We start from the raw sequence: 13,273 nt of genomic DNA on the forward strand, positions 1-13,273 counted from the left end.
CTGCTGCCCTTGGGCAAAACACCCGTGAGCTCCGCAGGGACACGGTGCCTTCCCTCGGCTGACCCCAGACCCCCGGGAACGTGCACACAGCCTGGGCAAGGACCTGAGCCCCCCTTGCACCCTCCTAGAGCCGCTTCTAAGAGCACAGAGAATCCTGATTTGTTCCAGTGCTCTGCAGCGGCTTAAAAACAAAAGCAAGGAGAGAGATCAGAGAGCAGGGAAGCGGTTCCCAACCTGGCAACAGCAGAGGTAATTCTATTACCTTGATTTATTGATCGCACTTAGAGCAATTACTGGCTCTCACCCCATCACCTGCCAGGGAGCAGGAGACACTGAGAAGGAAAGACAAAGGAGGCTGCGTTGTCCAGGGCATGGCCGGTCCCCGGGGAGGCTCCGGTTTTGTTTGTGCCGCTTGCCGCGAGGGCGGGGGGTGTTGGACCCAAGTGAGGCCCAAGGAAGCTCCTCGGGAAGCTGGAAACAGCTAAAAGGCAAAAAAAAACAAGCGCCTGTGATGCTGTGGGGATGGAACCCCAACATTAAGACCACTTTGGCGATGGAGGGGATGCAGGGCTGGGGAAAGGTGAGGGTCCCAGGGGCTTCAGCATAGCAGAGCTGCTGTGGGTCTGCTCTGGGCATCCTCGCCTGGAGTCCTCTGAAGTGCTGGAAAAACGCAGCAGCCCCGGGGCAGGAGCAAGGGCGAATTGCTCGATTGAGGTCAGAAAGTCCCTTTAAGGGTTTTGTGGGATTTATTTTTCCCCCTGCTTGCTGCAGTTACAAGCAGAAAAACAAGGAAATGTTTGTGCTTTTTTACTGCCTGAGCCCTCCAGACAGATATAAACAAAGCGGGAGTCAGATCTGGCTTGGGAGGCAGATGAAATCAGAGCGAAAGAGCCCAGTGGGCTGGGAGGCACAGAAGTAGGGCAGCCCGCTTGTGCATCGAAGCCTGGCCAAGCCCACCCCCCCCGCCTCCCCGGCCAGCCCTGGGCTTCTGCAGCGCTTCCCGGGAATGCAGAGGTGGAAAGAGCAGAAAATGTCCCTGTTGTGGGCGAGAGCATTGCCGGGGGCTGCTGTCCGCTTTCGCTCCAGCTAATACAAAACGCGAGCGGTGCCTCAGCCCTGTGGCTCTGGGAGGGGCCGTCGCCCTCCCCTGCCTGCTACCCCCAACCCCTCACTGCCAAGGCTTGCAGCAAAGCTGGAAACTCGCAGGGCTTTGGAGCCTTTGGAGGGGCCGCAGGCGGTGGCCAGGGGGGGTTGGAGCAGGACGGAGGGCAAAGCGTGGGTGGCTGCGGCGAGGGCAGCCCAGGCGTGGGGTGGATGCTGCCGTGCGCGGGGATGCTCAGGTGGGCGGGGATGCTGGGCGGGACGGGGATGCTCTGGCGGCCGCGGGTCCGGCGGGGGGGGCCGGGGGCGGGGGATGCGGGGCCGGGCGGGCGGCGGAGCGCTCGCACCATGACATCAGCGCGGCGCGGCCCCGGGGGAGCGGGCGGGGGGTGGGAGCCGGCGCGGCGGCAGCGGAGCGGAGCGCGGCCCCGGGCATGCTCCCGGAGCCCAAGTATGACCGCTTCCGCGACGAGCCGCTGACCGCCCCCATGCCGTCGCCGGCCCCCGCGCCGTGCCCCGCGGCGGGCGAGGAGCCCGAGCACGGCACCACCTTCTGCGCGCTGCTGCCGCGGATGCCGCAGTGGAAGTTCCCCGGCTCCAGCGGCTTCCTCGGCCGCGGCCCCGCCGGCACCGCCCGGGACGCCCCCGCCGCGGCGGAGTTCCCCTCGGGGCTGGCCGCCGTCCTGGGCGCCTGCGAGCCGCTGTGCGCCGCGCCCTGCGCGCTGCCGGGCGGGCGGGCGCGGGGGGCGGCGGGGCGGGCGCGGGGGGCGGCGGCGCCCGCGGGGCCCCGGCCCGGCGGGGACGAGTGGAGCCGTAAGGGCAGCTTCATCCGCAAACCGGCGCAGGGCTGGCTGCACCCCGACGAGCGGGTGCTGGGGCCCGGCGTTTCCTACATTGTCCGGGTAAGTCCCGCCGGAGCCCGGCGATGCGGGAGGGCGCGGAGACCCCGGCCCCAGGCGTGTGCGGGGCTCGGCGGGTCCGGCCGCTCCTCCCGACGGCTGCGGGCAGAGCCCTCCCTCGAGTTCCCCACCCCACGGCTGGTCCGGAGCAGCCGCCCCCCGGCACATGCAGCTCCCGTGATGGGGCCAGGGGCTTGCTGGGCCGTGGAGCCCACCTTGGGACTCCAGCGTTGTCAGCCCCTCTGAGGCATCACAAGCTGTAGCACACAGATGAGTTTGTGGGGTCTTAGCACGGGGGCTGGGCATGTGATGGGGCGTTTTGGTGTGGGGGGTGAAAGCTGCTGTGTGTGTGATCCCTGGAGCTGGTGTGGAAGGCCCTTCTCGCTGACACCCGGCCTCTCCTCTCCACTGCCTGCCCTGTCGTGCCGCCTGCTCTGGCTGCTTTCCCCCCGCAGTACATGGGGTGCATTGAGGTGCTGCGCTCCATGAGGTCCCTCGACTTCAACACCAGGACACAGGTCACCAGGTACGGCCCTGCAGTCCCACCCTCCTGCACCCCACTGCCACCCCAAGCCTCTCGTGGCTCCCAGGGCCCTGTGCAGAGAGGGGAACGTGGGTCAGGGGGAGCCATGGCCTGCAGGACCCACCCTGCACTCAGGGACACGGACGAAGGGCACTGCCGCAGATCAATGGGTGGAAAGAGGAGAAGGGAGGTGGCCCCAGCTGGGATTACGTACCACGGGCCGTGACGTGGGGCAGCGCTGCGGGGAGGCTGCGTCGCCCAGGGATGTGGGGGCTCGTGCCACCAGACCCCACAGAGCAATGTCAGGGGGAAAAGGCAGCTGGGAAGGGCTGGGGGTCTGGAGCAGTGACCAGGCCAGGGTCTGTCCATTGCAGGGAAGCCATCAACAGACTATACGAGGCAGTGCCGGGTGTGAAGGGCATCTGGAAGAAGAAGGTGAGTTTCCACTCAGCTTATCCGTCCCTGGGACAAGGCTGTGGGACAGGACATTAGGGGTGCCTGCCCAGTTTGTGGGCCTGGGGCCTCTTGGGGCACCCCTCCCTTTTCCTCATTCACCCAAGGAAGCCTGGTCCTGGTGGTCTTCATTGCCCCCACCATCCTCTCCCCTGTCAGGCTCCCAACAAAGCCCTGTTCTCCATCCTGGGCAAGAGCAACCTGCACTTCGCTGGCATGAGCATCGCTGTCAACATCTCGGTTGATGGGCTGAACCTCATGATCCCCACCACACGCCAGGTGAGTGTTCCTGGGCACACAGTCCTGTTACCTGCCAGCCTGTGAGCCAGCAGCCCCTTTGCTAATGCCCCCCTGGGCCACGTTCCCCATGCAGATCATCGCCAACCACCACATGCAGTCCATCTCCTTCGCCTCCGGTGGGGACATGGTGAGTCATGCACACCCCGGGCCCCCAGGGTGATGGGGACAGGGACTGCCTATGGCTGAGCTGAGCACGGGGCAGCCTGGCCTGGGTCAGGACATGGGGCTTGGACCAAGCTGTTCCCTTGTCCTGACACCTCCAGCCATGCTTTCCACACAGTAGCAGGACATGAGTGCTGATCTCCCCCCCTGTCTGCAGGACACCACGGATTATGTTGCCTATGTCGCCAAGGACCCCATCAACCAGAGAGGTGACACCGGCCTCCTTGCCTGGGAGCTCTGTGGAGGAGGGTTGCACTGGGGGGTGAAGGCTGGAGGAGGAGATCCCTCACGGGGAACATGAGGGGTGGCTCAGGGTGGTCCTGCTGCAGCGATGGGAGTGTGGAGGAAACACTCAAACCGTCCATCTGTCTGTCCACAGCCTGCCACATCCTGGAGTGCTGCGAGGGGCTGGCGCAGAGCGTCATCAGCACGGTGGGACAGGCCTTTGAGCTGCGCTTCAAGCAGTACCTACACAGCCCCCCCAAGGTGGTGGTACCCCCAGAGAGGTAGGGGGGCGGGGGGCCCTGCTGCACCCCTGTCCCGGGCATGTCCCCTGGCTGGGGGTGGCTCTGGGAGTCACTGCAGGGTGTGGGGATGGTCTGAGCTGGGCAGGGTGTCCCCAGCTCACCAATCCCTGCTGCAGGGCACTGGCTGCAGAGGAGTCAGCCTGGGGGGAGGATGAGGAGGCGGCTGAGCACGATTACTACAACAGCATCCCAGGGAAGGAGCCTCCCCCAGGGGGCCTGGTCGACTCCCGGCTCCGCCACAGCACAGCCCTGGGCCACGTCCGCACTCAGCCCTCCAGCTCTGTCCCCCCAGGCCAGGTGAGCCCCTCAGAACCACTGCTGGCACTGCTGGTCCCAGGCAGGGCCCCCCCAGCACTGTGACTGTCTCCTTTCCTAGGGCGGGTTAGCAGCCAGACGAGACCCGAGCAGCCAGCTGGGGCCACCCTGGGACCTGGAGAGCCAGGGTGGGTACTGCTGTGGGGGGAAGCCATGAGCTGGGGGGGTCCTTGTGACTCTGCCCAGTCCTGGCCAGCGGTGATGGCTGTCCTCGCAGGCCAGCCCTGCGACGGGTACCTGCAGGCAGACAGCCACGCCCTGGGGCCACGGGACTACGAGGAGCACATGTACGTGAACACGCAGAGCTTGGATGCCTGGGAGCCGGAGCTGGTGGCTCATGGGGCAGCGGAGGAGAGCCCCAAGAAGGACCTCTTTGATATGAGTAAGCCACTGCACCAGGGGAATGGCACAGAACCTGCTGTGGAGCGGTCGAGCTGTGCCAGCAGCTGTCTGGGTCACCCACCACAGCCCCAGAGGTTCTGGCACCGGCCGAGTCCACAGCAGTGCCCTGCAGTGCCCTGGGGGCTGTGAGCTGGGGTCTGTCCACACCACAGCCCAGCCCTGCCTCGTGCCCTGGTGTAACACCCCACAACCCCTGGATCCCACAGGGCCATTTGAGGATGCCCTGAAGCTCCACGAGTGCATTGCAGGGGGTGGCACCAGCCCCCCCATTGAGGACCAGTGGCCGAGCCCCCCCACGCGGAAGGCCCCGATCGCCCCCACGGAGGAGCAGCTCCGGCGGGAGCCCTGGTACCACGGGAAGATGAGCCGCTGGGATGCTGAGAGGCTCCTGCAGATGGACGGGGACTTCCTGGTGCGGGACAGCCTCACCAACCCGGGGCAGTACGTGCTGACCGGCATGCACAGCGGGCAGCCCAAGCACCTGCTGCTGGTGGATCCCGAGGGAGTGGTGAGGGCAGGGCTCAGGGGTGAGGGCAGGGCTTGGGGTGGGCAATTGGGACCGGGGTAGGGGCAGAGCGTGGGGTGGGCTGTGGGGACACAAGCGTGGGCAGGCACAGGGTGTTGGAAGTGGATGCTGTATGAGAGGCAACTCTCCTGAGTTGAGGATCACTGTGCCCCGGCCCCAGGTGAGGACCAAGGATGTGCTGTTTGAGAGCATCAGCCACCTCATCAGCCACCACCGGGAGAATGCGCAGCCCATCGTGGCAGCAGAGAGCGAGCTGCACCTCCGCCAGGTTGTACAGAGGAAGCAGTGATGCCAAGGGGGTACGTGAGTCCCCGACCTGCTCCCCTGGCTCTGGACTCACCCTACAGCAAAACTGGGGATGCTTTGTGCTCTCCTTCTCCAGCTGTGCCTGGCCTCTGAGGTCTGGGGTCAGGCTCTCCATTTTCCTCCCCAGAGAGGTCTTGTGGTCCCTGGCCCTGCAGGTCCTCCCTGGCTGCTGCCTACCTCCATCATCTGCATGGGGCACCCTGCCCAGCTGGACACAAAGATGTTTAATTCCACACGTACAGGTGAAATGCTGTTGGGGTGGGAACTGCTTGGTGGCCTCAGCAGGAGGGATGGAGCCTGAAGCCTCAGGCAGGGCTGCCCTCACTTGCCCCAGCACTGGAGTGGGGGCTGGTGGACATTGCTGTAGCTCCTGGCTTGGCTCTGCCTATGGGGACAGGCATGACCATCTCTTGGACGCTGGTGCTGTTGGATGTTCCTGCTGGGGACATCCCTTTTCAGCTGGATTCTCCCCAGGAATGGTTGCCACATGATGCTCCCTGTGGCCCCAAGCCCCTGCAGCCTTCCCCAGGCCATGGCCAGGATGGAGCTACTGTGGGAAGGTGCAGGGCAGGGCTGAGCTGCTGGCACTGTCTCACGAGGTGTCCCATGGCCCGTGGGGGCTCCCTGGCCAGCTCAGGGCTTTGGCAGGTTTTTATGGCACACACAGCCCCCTTTACCTGCCCTGTGTCTGCTGCTGGGCACAGGTTTGTGGTTTGGAATACATTTCTAATTCAACCTGGAAATGAGCAAGGAACACAGGTGGTTCATGCCACCCCTGGGCATGGTGCTGGGACAGGTCTCCGTCACTGCCTGTTCCTGCCTGGTCTCACCTTGGCCAACCCATCCTGTCCAGTCACACTTGTCTCTGCCCCTCTCTCCCCCATGGATCCCCCATGGATCACCCAGTGTCCCCCTGGCTTCAGAGTGGCCTTTGGCACCCAGGGCTGGCCCTGCACAGCCTCTCTTCCTCACACCTGGCAGCTCCCTGTCCTGCTGGCTGCTGCCAGCTCCCCTCTTGCCTCCTCCTGGAGCAGCACATGGCCACCCACTCCTGAACCTCCTGGAGTGCCTCTGAGTGGCACAAGCCAAGCTGTGACCCACTAGTGAATGTGGCAGCCAGCATAACCAGAGCCGTGGGTGGGCCTGGCTGTGCTTCCTGTGTTACAGGTGGGCAGCAGCCAGCTGGGGGGGTCCAGCAGCAGTCCTGGCTGCTGGTGGCCTGTCCTGGCTCTGCTCCGTGTGCCCAGTGCTGCTCCCAGCACCCACCTCGGGCAGCAGGGTCACCCCAGCACCCTCAGCCCCTTGCTGGGGATGGCCAGCATCCAGGCTGGCCAGTGCCGGCTGAGCCAATGAATTAAATAAGCCCCTAAATAAAGCCCAGTAATGAATGCGTAATTTTCCATTGATAGCTGGATTCTGCGGGGACATGGTGCTTCCATCTCAGCTGCTATTTTTTGTCATGGAGTGATGTGTCTGCAAAGATAATTGCACTGTTCCCTCAATAGAGAGGCAGGGAAGGCAGTGAGGGCCCCCACTTCTTTTGCTGCCGGAGAACCAAGTCTGTGTGGTTCACCTGCTGGCAGAGCTTCATCCCGCAGCCCTGGGGATGCTGCCCTGAAGGGATGAAGGACTGGTGGGGCGGCTGTTTCAGGGCTTTAACCACTTTGGTTGAGGTGTGGTGCCAACGGGTGCAGGGGGCTCTGTGCCTCAACCCAGACGTGGGTTGAAGGGCTCCTTCAGCCCCAGTGATGGGAGGGCTGCGGTGTTATGGGAGGTTGAGGGGTTTTGGGAAGGTTTGGAAGCCACGGAAGAGCAGCTGCAGAGGACGTGGCCTCCTTGCTCTCCCGGGGCCTTGGAGATCTCGCTGACCAACCCGTCCCTGGACCTGTCTCAAATGTGCGGGCAACAGACACGCCCAGTTCGGATATTCAGGGCTTTCTTGCACAAACCCTTTCCCATAGCAGGTCTCCCTCCTTCGTAGCTTCCAGCAGGTGGTAGCACACTGCCAGCTCCACCAGCTATGTCCCCAGCTCTGCCAGCCCCTGCCAGCGTCCCCAGCCCTGCCAGTCCGCAGCCAGGCAGCTCCCAGCGCCCTGCTCCCCTCTGTGCCCCGCAGGCACCAGCCCCGAGCCGCTCGGGCAGAGCTGGCCCGGCCCCAGCGCTCTTTGTTATCTCAAGGGAACTCAACCATTTCTGCGCCTTGTTTACCCGCAGTTTCGAAGGGTGGAGGAAAAGCAAACATCGGCCTTTTGTTCACCAGTTTCCCCTTCCGTGAGCCTCGTCCTCCTCCCCCGGGTTCCATCTGCCCTCTCCTCCCTGCGGGACCCGGCTCAGCATCCCGCAGTCAGAGCCCAGGGTCCAGCCAGGACACACCGTCCCCTCCCCAGTGCTGTCCCTGAGACATCCCAGCCCTCGGTGTGGTTCGGCACGGCCGGACGCTTCTTTTTACCAGCTCCAAGTGCGAATGCAGAGGGAGCCGAGGCCTCCCGCAGCAGCCCCCGCGGAAGGCGCTCACCACACCAGGCTGATCCTCCTTGGCCGTCACTCCCAGCCCTGCGCTGCTGCGGAATGATGGTGTTTCCCGGCAGCCTGACGGCATCCACAGGGCAGCGGCCAGGAAGGAACAGCCGCTTGACCCTTTTGTGCCACTGTCCCTCTCGGTGCATCCCTGTGCCCAAGGCTGTAAATCCCCGGGGGAACCGGGGCTGGGCCCGATCACTCGGTTGAGTCTACCGACGCCCCGCAACACCGGGACTTGCAGTGATGCTCCGTGACCCTCCTGACGTTTTGTTCCGGTGTCCCCAGCCACCATCTCATCCCTCCAAGGCCTGGTGGGTTGTGTGACATGTGGCACTGTCCCCCCCAGCTCCTCCAGAGCGATATTAAAACACTCGATGAGGCAGCTCCTCAGCCCCGAGACGCTGCTGTCCTCATTCAGTGCTTCGAGAACAAGATCTGGGAGTGGGGAGCGGCTGCTCCCAGAGAGGAACGGCCACGCTCCGGACTGGGGGCACCGGGAGGGCGGGAGGGCTGAAACGGGGCTGCTGCCGTCCCGATTCCACTCCTGGGCCCATCCCAAACCTGACACTCCCCTGGGAACACCGCCGGCTGTCCCGGGGTAGGGTTCCTGCACCTCCCGAGCATCAGCACCCCGGGGCCGCACGGTCCCAGTCCCGGTCCCGCTCGGTCCGGGTCCCGGTCCCGGTTCCAGCCCTGCTCTGGCCGAGCGCGGCGAGCAGAAATGATGGGGCGCCGCACTCGGAGGATTACGGCAGCGGCGCGGACGAGGAGCGGAGCCGCCGCCGCCACCGCCGCCGTATAAAAGCGCGTCCGCGCCCGCCCCGCCCGGGCTGCGGTGGCGACGGCGGCTCCGCTCCAGGTGCGGCGGCTCCCGGCAACGTCCCGCTCGCGGCGGCACCGGTCGGTCGGTCCGTCTGTCCAGGCATCGCGTCGCCTCGCGTCTGCCCCGTCCCATCGCATCCCTCGGCGCCGCCGGGTCGCTGTCCCCCGGGTCCCCGACCCCCGCTCCGCGCCGCCGGTTCCTTCGCGCTCCTCCCCGGGCTGGCGGGTCCCCGTGTCCCTCGGCGCGGCCAGTTCCCTCCCGTCCTTGTCCCGTCACCCCCGCCTGGCAGGTTCGGGTCTCTCGGTGCCGCGGGTCGCTCCCGGGGCTTCCGGATTCGTCCTGCCTCTGCCGGTGCCCGGCCCCCTGTGATAGCGTCGCCCCTCGGGTCTCTTCCAGCCCCACACCCGGCAGCAACATGTGGCTCCTGGAGCGGCTGCGCGGGGTGGCGGAGAACGGCGGGTCCCGGGGCGGGGGGACAGAGGACTCCTCGCGGGGGTCCCGCTACAGCAACGTTCTCACCCCCGACAAGATCCCCGACTTCTTCATCCCGCCCAAGCTGAGCGCGGCACCTGCCGAGGCTGAGGGCTCCGAGGTCCCCGCAGCGGCTGCTCTGGGTGCCTCAGTCTCAGAACAGGACCTGGCCGGGCGCAAGCCCCCGCGCAGCCCCCGCCCGTCCAGCCGGTCCCGGTCCCGGTCCCGGACCACCGGGCGGCACATCATCCAGATCGAGACCGCTGAGGACTGGACCGAGGGGAGCTGCGGCACCAACGTGGACCCGCAGGCACAGACGGCCATGTCGCTGCCCTACGTGCCCAAGGCGCAGACCTCCTACGGCTTCGCCACGCTGATGGAGAGCCCCCACACCCGGCGCAAAGAGTCACTCTTCCACAGCGAGCACAGCAGCCTCTGCCCCTCGCCCGTCACCTCGCCCAGCGCCCAGCGCAAAGCCAAGCTCAACGGCGAGAGCGGCCGCCGGACACCCTCTGACCTCGGCGCAGCCCTGATGCACCCCGGCCGCTACTTCAGCGGCGGTGAGAGCGACACGTGCTCCTCAGCAGAGTCCTCACCCTTCGGCTCCCCGCTGCTCTCCCGCTCCGTCTCCCTGCTGAAGCTCTTCAGCCAGGAGAGCCAGTCCAAGGTCATCAAGCTGAAGCACTCGGTGGCCCGCAACAGCTCGCTGTCCACTGACGACAGCTCGGCTGACACCAGTCCCAGTGCCCAGCGCCGCGCCAGGAGCGCCCCGGCCGGGCCGCATCCTCCCACCGCCCTGCTGCCCCTGGACCTGCCCGCGGGCCGTGACCGGGAGCACAGCCTGCGGCTGAGCCGGGGCGGGAGCCTGCGCCTGGCTGCCGAGTACGACCCCTCCAACGCCCGGCTGCGTGTGCGCCTTGTCTCCGCCGAGGACCTCTACGATGCCCTCGTCGACCTGCGCAGCATCAACTGCTGCGTCTCGCTGTGCCTCAACCCTGGGAAGCTGCAGAAGCAGCGCAGCACCATTGTCAAGAACAGCCGCAACCCTGTCTTCAACGAGGACTTCTTCTTCGATGGGCTGGGCCCCGGCCACGCCAGGAAGATGTCCCTGAAGCTCAAGGTGGTCAACAAGGGCAGCAGCCTTAAGCGGGACACGCTGCTGGGGGAGAAGGAGCTGCCACTCACCGCCCTCCTGTCCTGCCTGTAGGTACCTGCTACCAGCCCCGGAGGGAGCCCTCCCACCTGTGGGGCCGGGGCGAGGCAGGGAGGCCGGCTCTGTCCCCCAGCCCCGCTGGAGGAGGGTTTGGAAGGGCCCCCTGAGGAGGGCGGGGGTTGTGGCAGAGTGTGGGGGTCCCCAGGAATGGTGCTGCTGTGGGGCTCTGCCAACACCAGCTGGTAGCCACAGCCTCTGCCTCTGCTCCCTCCCTGGTCCTGCCCTGGGGCTGCATCTCCTAGAGCCCAGCAGAAAGTGGGGAGCTTCCAGCCCATTCCTCACCAGGAAGGATGGAAGCACCTGTTGGACTCTTCCCTCCCTGTGCCTGTGGTCTCCAGCTGCTGCCAAGCAGGTTGGAGGTGGGTAAATCTCTGTAGCACACTTACAGCCACCTCTCAAAGCCCCAGCGCCTGTAGTCAGGCAACAGCTTTAATTTAAAAGACAAGTTTCTAGTCTTGGAAACTGCAATGAAAATACTGCAGAGGTGACCCAAGAGTGGGCCAAGGGCGGTCACCCTGGGAGATGAGTCAGGTTTGTGGCTTTTGAGCTTTTCCTGAACTCATCCCAGCCCTGTGAGGCTGCAAGGTTGGCTTGGTCTGACATCTGCAGCCTCCTGGGCTGCCTTCCCTGCCCACCCTAGCGCTGTCCCCCACTGCTGACCCCCAGTGGGAAACTGCTCATGGAGCTTTAGGGGCTTTGGTTTGCCCAAATCCAGAAGGCTGCCTGTGCCTTTCCCCTGCCCACGGGAGGGAGATGCTGGGGCTGGCACCCCTTGCCCTGGGCATACGGATGGTTCCAGGCAGTGTCCCAGCAGATCTGCTTGCTGACAAATGCTGAGGTGACAGGAGTAGCCCTCCCTGAGTGCTGGGGCCATCCCAGACTGGGCAGGAGGGCAGGCTGAGCCTTCACAACCCTCCACCCTCCCTTGCTTATGAGGGCTGAGAATCTTTCAAGTGGCTGCACCCGCTGGGCAGGAGAGATGTGTCCTGTGGGGCCACCAAGCTCCTGTGCCCAGCAGGATCTGGCTTCCCAAAGTGACTGACCTGGCTTTCAGCTTTTCTTTGGGGAGGGAGCGAGGTGCTCCCAACCCTTCCCGTCCCACCCTGTCATCCCGGCTGACTGCCTGGGGACAGTGGGAGTGGGGAGTGCCGGGGCACTTCTGCAGGTGGATAAAACACGCTGCGTTGTTGTTTGGTGTGGTGTCACCCATTGTGTCGGGCTCTGCATGTTTCTGTGCAGGGAGCAGGATTTGCAGCGCTCCCATCCCCGCCTGTTGCAGCACGCGTGGACACACACGCACACATGTGTTAACCTCTGTGGTGGCAGTCGATGTTCCTTCCTTGTCCTTTTGCAGCAGATGGCAGATCTCAGTGTTGGCTATTTATATCCGAGGCTGATCTTTCGCAGTGTTTTACTTCTGTCTGTAAATATGTTCCAGGTACACACGGCATAGTTCTGATTGCACCGTGTTTGCATGTCGGGGGGATTCAGGGTGATCGTGGCTGTTTGTCGAGCTTGTGGTTCAAAACAAACCGTGCAGGACATAAGGAGCTGACATGTCCGTCCTTCACAGGGAGTTTCCCACCTGAGCCTTCCCTGTGCTCCCCCAGGAGCCAGCACGAGGGATGGTCCCCGGCCCCCAAGTGCCCAGGCTCATCCTGGGGGCAGATGAGGGCTCTGGGGAGTGGGGGATAGGGAGAGGTGTCACATTCCAGAGTGTGGGGTGAACATCCTGCCCCTGAGGTGGTCTGGGGCAGGGAGGGGACCCTGCCCAGCTGGCTGCTGCCTGACAGCCCCTGCACACACCACCAGCACCCTGTGCTCCCTGGGGTGCTGAGCCTGCGAGGGGCGGGGGGGATAGGCTGCAAGAAGAGGGGGAATGGGAGCTGGGATGAAGATTTGGTGCTCTGAGAGGTTTGAGGAATGACAAATCTCCCTCAGAAGAACTGTGTGCCTTTGGGTTTGGGGGAGGAGGATGTTGAGACCAGAACCCCGGGCTGCTCCTTGGGGTGAGGCTGACCCCAGAGGGAGACCCAAGGGCCTGGGGGCTCTTGTCCTGCCCCACCCCAGCCTGTCCCAGAGCTGGCTGGAGTTGGGTGTGTGGCCATGCAGTGAGTCCTGGGATGAGCTGCTGTAAGCCCTGCTCTCTGCTGGGCTGGTGGTGTGGGAGCCAGGGCTGTTGCTTGGATGGGTCTCTCTGCTTCTGGAGCTATTTTCTATTGTTCCTGCTTTGATATTTCTGTGGCTGGATTTAATGATGTATTTTTGGAGTGAAAAATATATTAATACCTGAATGGAATGTTTGTTTACAGATTATTTACTCTTTTTAGTGCAATAAAGTAATTTCTAAAACAGATGCAGGTGTGGCCCTGGCTCCTGCTTTCCCCGAGATATTTCCGAGCATTATTCCTCACAGTTCCCTGTGTGAGGGAGCAGAGCTGGAACCTCAGCACTGTCCAGATATGGGGCATCACTGCACCTCTGGGTGCTGCTCCCCTTTCTAAACAGCCTTCCAGGGGCTCAAGGTGCTTCTGAAGCTCTTTCCCTGGTGCTGCCGACCAGCCGTGGGGTGAGGTGGGAGTGAATCTCCTGGGGGCAGGTGGGTACATGGGGAAAGGTGCTGTTCCTGCTTGAGGGGGGACTCAGGGCTGTGCTGAGCCATGGCACTGCCAGCTCACAGCCAGGGCTGTGGTGAGGGAGAGCCTCTTCCCACACACTGTGGGTGTCCTTCC

General features: G+C 64.2%; 2 protein-coding genes across 4 annotated transcripts; both read left to right on the forward strand.

Moving 5' to 3' along the window:
• Window positions 1–1,448: 1,448 nt before the first annotated feature.
• Window positions 1,449–6,902, forward strand: SHC2 (SHC adaptor protein 2). Of its 3 annotated transcripts, none has more exons than XM_058858811.1 (13): window positions 1,449–2,003; window positions 2,456–2,526; window positions 2,898–2,958; window positions 3,136–3,255; window positions 3,350–3,403; window positions 3,596–3,647; window positions 3,818–3,944; window positions 4,082–4,262; window positions 4,342–4,408; window positions 4,498–4,662; window positions 4,889–5,190; window positions 5,369–5,507; window positions 5,642–6,902. In XM_058858811.1, exons 1-12 carry the CDS (start codon window positions 1,536–1,538, stop codon window positions 5,495–5,497), a joined length of 1,797 nt encoding a protein of 598 aa, XP_058714794.1. In that variant the 5' UTR covers window positions 1,449–1,535; the 3' UTR covers window positions 5,498–5,507; window positions 5,642–6,902. The 3 variants fall into 3 exon arrangements, with proteins under 3 accessions (XP_058714794.1, XP_058714795.1, XP_058714796.1); XM_058858812.1 differs by having other exon boundaries at window positions 5,670–6,902; XM_058858813.1 differs by having other exon boundaries at window positions 5,757–6,902.
• A 1,964-nt stretch (window positions 6,903–8,866) lies between these two features.
• Window positions 8,867–12,890, forward strand: C2CD4C (C2 calcium dependent domain containing 4C). The gene has a single exon (XM_058858815.1). The coding sequence runs from the start codon at window positions 9,273–9,275 to the stop codon at window positions 10,533–10,535; it is 1,263 nt and encodes a 420-aa protein (XP_058714798.1). The 5' UTR covers window positions 8,867–9,272; the 3' UTR covers window positions 10,536–12,890.
• The last annotated feature ends 383 nt before the right edge of the window (window positions 12,891–13,273 follow it).

Source organism: Poecile atricapillus, chromosome 28 (genome assembly GCF_030490865.1).
Source record: "Poecile atricapillus isolate bPoeAtr1 chromosome 28, bPoeAtr1.hap1, whole genome shotgun sequence".
In the NCBI taxonomy this organism is placed as follows: Eukaryota; Metazoa; Chordata; class Aves; order Passeriformes; family Paridae; genus Poecile; species Poecile atricapillus.

Coding starts and splice junctions, on each gene's coding strand:
- SHC2 (XM_058858811.1), top strand. CDS start 1,536: ATGCTCCCGGAGCCCAAGTATGACCGCTTCCGCGACGAGCCGCTGACC. Junction 3,648..3,817: donor GGACCCCATCAACCAGAGAG/GTGACACCGGCC, acceptor GTCTGTCCACAG/CCTGCCACATCCTGGAGTGC. Junction 5,191..5,368: donor TGGTGGATCCCGAGGGAGTG/GTGAGGGCAGGG, acceptor CCCCGGCCCCAG/GTGAGGACCAAGGATGTGCT.
- C2CD4C (XM_058858815.1), top strand. CDS start 9,273: ATGTGGCTCCTGGAGCGGCTGCGCGGGGTGGCGGAGAACGGCGGGTCC.